The sequence below is a fragment of the Chiloscyllium plagiosum genome, chromosome 1, assembly GCF_004010195.1.
Source record: "Chiloscyllium plagiosum isolate BGI_BamShark_2017 chromosome 1, ASM401019v2, whole genome shotgun sequence".
NCBI classification, from domain to species: Eukaryota; Metazoa; Chordata; class Chondrichthyes; order Orectolobiformes; family Hemiscylliidae; genus Chiloscyllium; species Chiloscyllium plagiosum.
In genome coordinates this window covers 2,887,497-2,889,370 of record NC_057710.1, presented here as the reverse complement: position 1 = coordinate 2,889,370, position 1,874 = coordinate 2,887,497, and the positions used below count along the sequence as shown (strand labels likewise).

Sequence of the window (1,874 nt, the reverse complement as noted above, 5' to 3'; positions counted from 1 at the left end):
CTCAGTTCCAACCTTCCAGCTCAGCACCATCCTCATGATCTGTCCTACCTGTCAATCTTCCTTCCCACCTATCTGCTCCATCTTCCTGTTTGACCTCTCACCTTTACCCCTACCTCCATCCACCTATTGCACTCCCTGCTACCTTCTCTTTTCTCCCTCCCCCCCCCATTTATTTCTCCACTCCTGAGGCTCCCAGCCTCATTCTGGAAGAAGGGCTTTTGCCTGGAATGTCAATTCCCCTGCTCCTCGGATGCTGCCTGATTTGTGCTTTTCCAGCAGCACCACCAGCTGAGGCAGTGCTGTCCACATCCTGTGAATGAATATAAAAGACTTCAAACAGGAGTTTAAATGGCCCAGTATGTAAATCTGCTCACCTGCACAGAGCTGAGTGATACAGGAAGCAAGGTAAAAACAATGACTGCAGATGCTGGAAACCAGATTCTGGATCAGTGGTGCTGGAAGAGCACAGCAATTCAGGCAGCATCCGAGGACAGGCAAAATCGACGTTTCGGGCAAAAGCCCTTTGCCCGAAACGTCGATTTTGCCTGTCCTCGGATGCTGCCTGAATTGCTGTGCTCTTCCAGCACCACTGATACAGGAAGCTCCCAGCCTCCAATTCCAGAACTGAGGGGCAGATTTGGACTGGAGTATTTCAGTGACAGACGGAAAGCCTCCAGGCTGGAATTAATCTGTTGCCATTGACTCTACTGCATGTGTTTTATAAACAGTGGTTAAGGGGTGTGCGTTCAAAGTGAAAGTGGAACATTACCAGAGGATGGAGAACCATTTCCAGTGTCTGTTCTTTCTGTGGTGATCAGCACTGGGCATGACCGTCTGCGATTAGCCATAACATCCTTGTGTTGTCTGCCCCCTTTTTGTATGTGCTTTTCTGACTTGTTTTCTCCCTGACCCAGATGAATTTCATATTGAAAGAGTTCCTGCTCTCCGGAGAGCTGGAAGAAGCTGAGCACTGCCTCCGTGATTTGGAGGTGCCACATTTCCACCATGAGCTTGTTTATGAGGTGAGCATAGGCATCCCCAGTGCTGTCATGTTTCAGCTTGGCTTGACAATGCATGATGATGTAAACAGAGATCCAGTCGTCAGTAGTGAAACAGTTTACTTTCTGTTCTGAAGTACTAACATTAATGGCTTTCCACTCCCTCTTGCTTGCTTGAGTTTCATGTTGTCTGCCATACTCTCCATCAATAACTTGAAGCAAGTGAAAGCCAATCCGTCTTTTGCTGTGGAACAGACTTTGAATTGATGTGAAACAATTGTCCTGTTTTTGGAGATTATTTTCATCCTGTTTGTGTACTGTTTCTGCAATGGGATATCAGCCGAAGGGTGTGAGGAATACGCTCCAATCAATGACCTGAACATAGCTGTTTGCTACCTTGGTCTGAAAGGGCCTGTCATTGACTCCATGATGTAATCAGATTGACTTGGAGCAAATAAATGCTAAAGGTGGAGGAAATCCTGAGTATAAAACACAAAGTGGAAATTCGTTATAGCTTGATCTCCACATGGCTCACACATTGAGGCTGTTTAAGAAAAACAGTTGCATTTGGAATGATGACTGTTAAGTCTCCTGAACTGGAGACTGCATCCCTTCGTCCCCTCAGTTAATCTGTTAGACTGTTCGACTAATTGATGGCAATTGTTGAACATAGAACATAGAACAATACAGCACGAACAGGCCCTTCGGCCCACGATGTTGTGCCAAACATTTGTCCTAACTTAAGCACCCATCCATGTACCTATCCAATTGCCGCTTAAAGGTCACCAATGATTCTGACTCTGCCACTCCCACAGGCAATGCATTCCATGCCCTCACCACTCTCTGGGTAAAGAACCTACCCCTGACATCCCCCCC

The 1,874-nt window shown here is 46.7% G+C and overlaps 1 protein-coding gene across 4 annotated transcripts in view; it reads left to right on the top strand.

Annotated features, from left to right (window-relative positions):
* pdcd4a (programmed cell death 4a) overlaps positions 1-1,874 on the top strand; it is a 61,377-nt gene that overhangs the window by 41,250 nt on the left and 18,253 nt on the right. For all 4 annotated transcript variants that reach the window (XM_043687108.1, XM_043687185.1, XM_043687268.1 and 1 more), the window contains one exon: positions 915-1,022. In XM_043687108.1, coding sequence (XP_043543043.1) covers positions 915-1,022 — 108 coding nt within the window. The remainder of the gene's footprint in view (positions 1-914; positions 1,023-1,874) is intronic.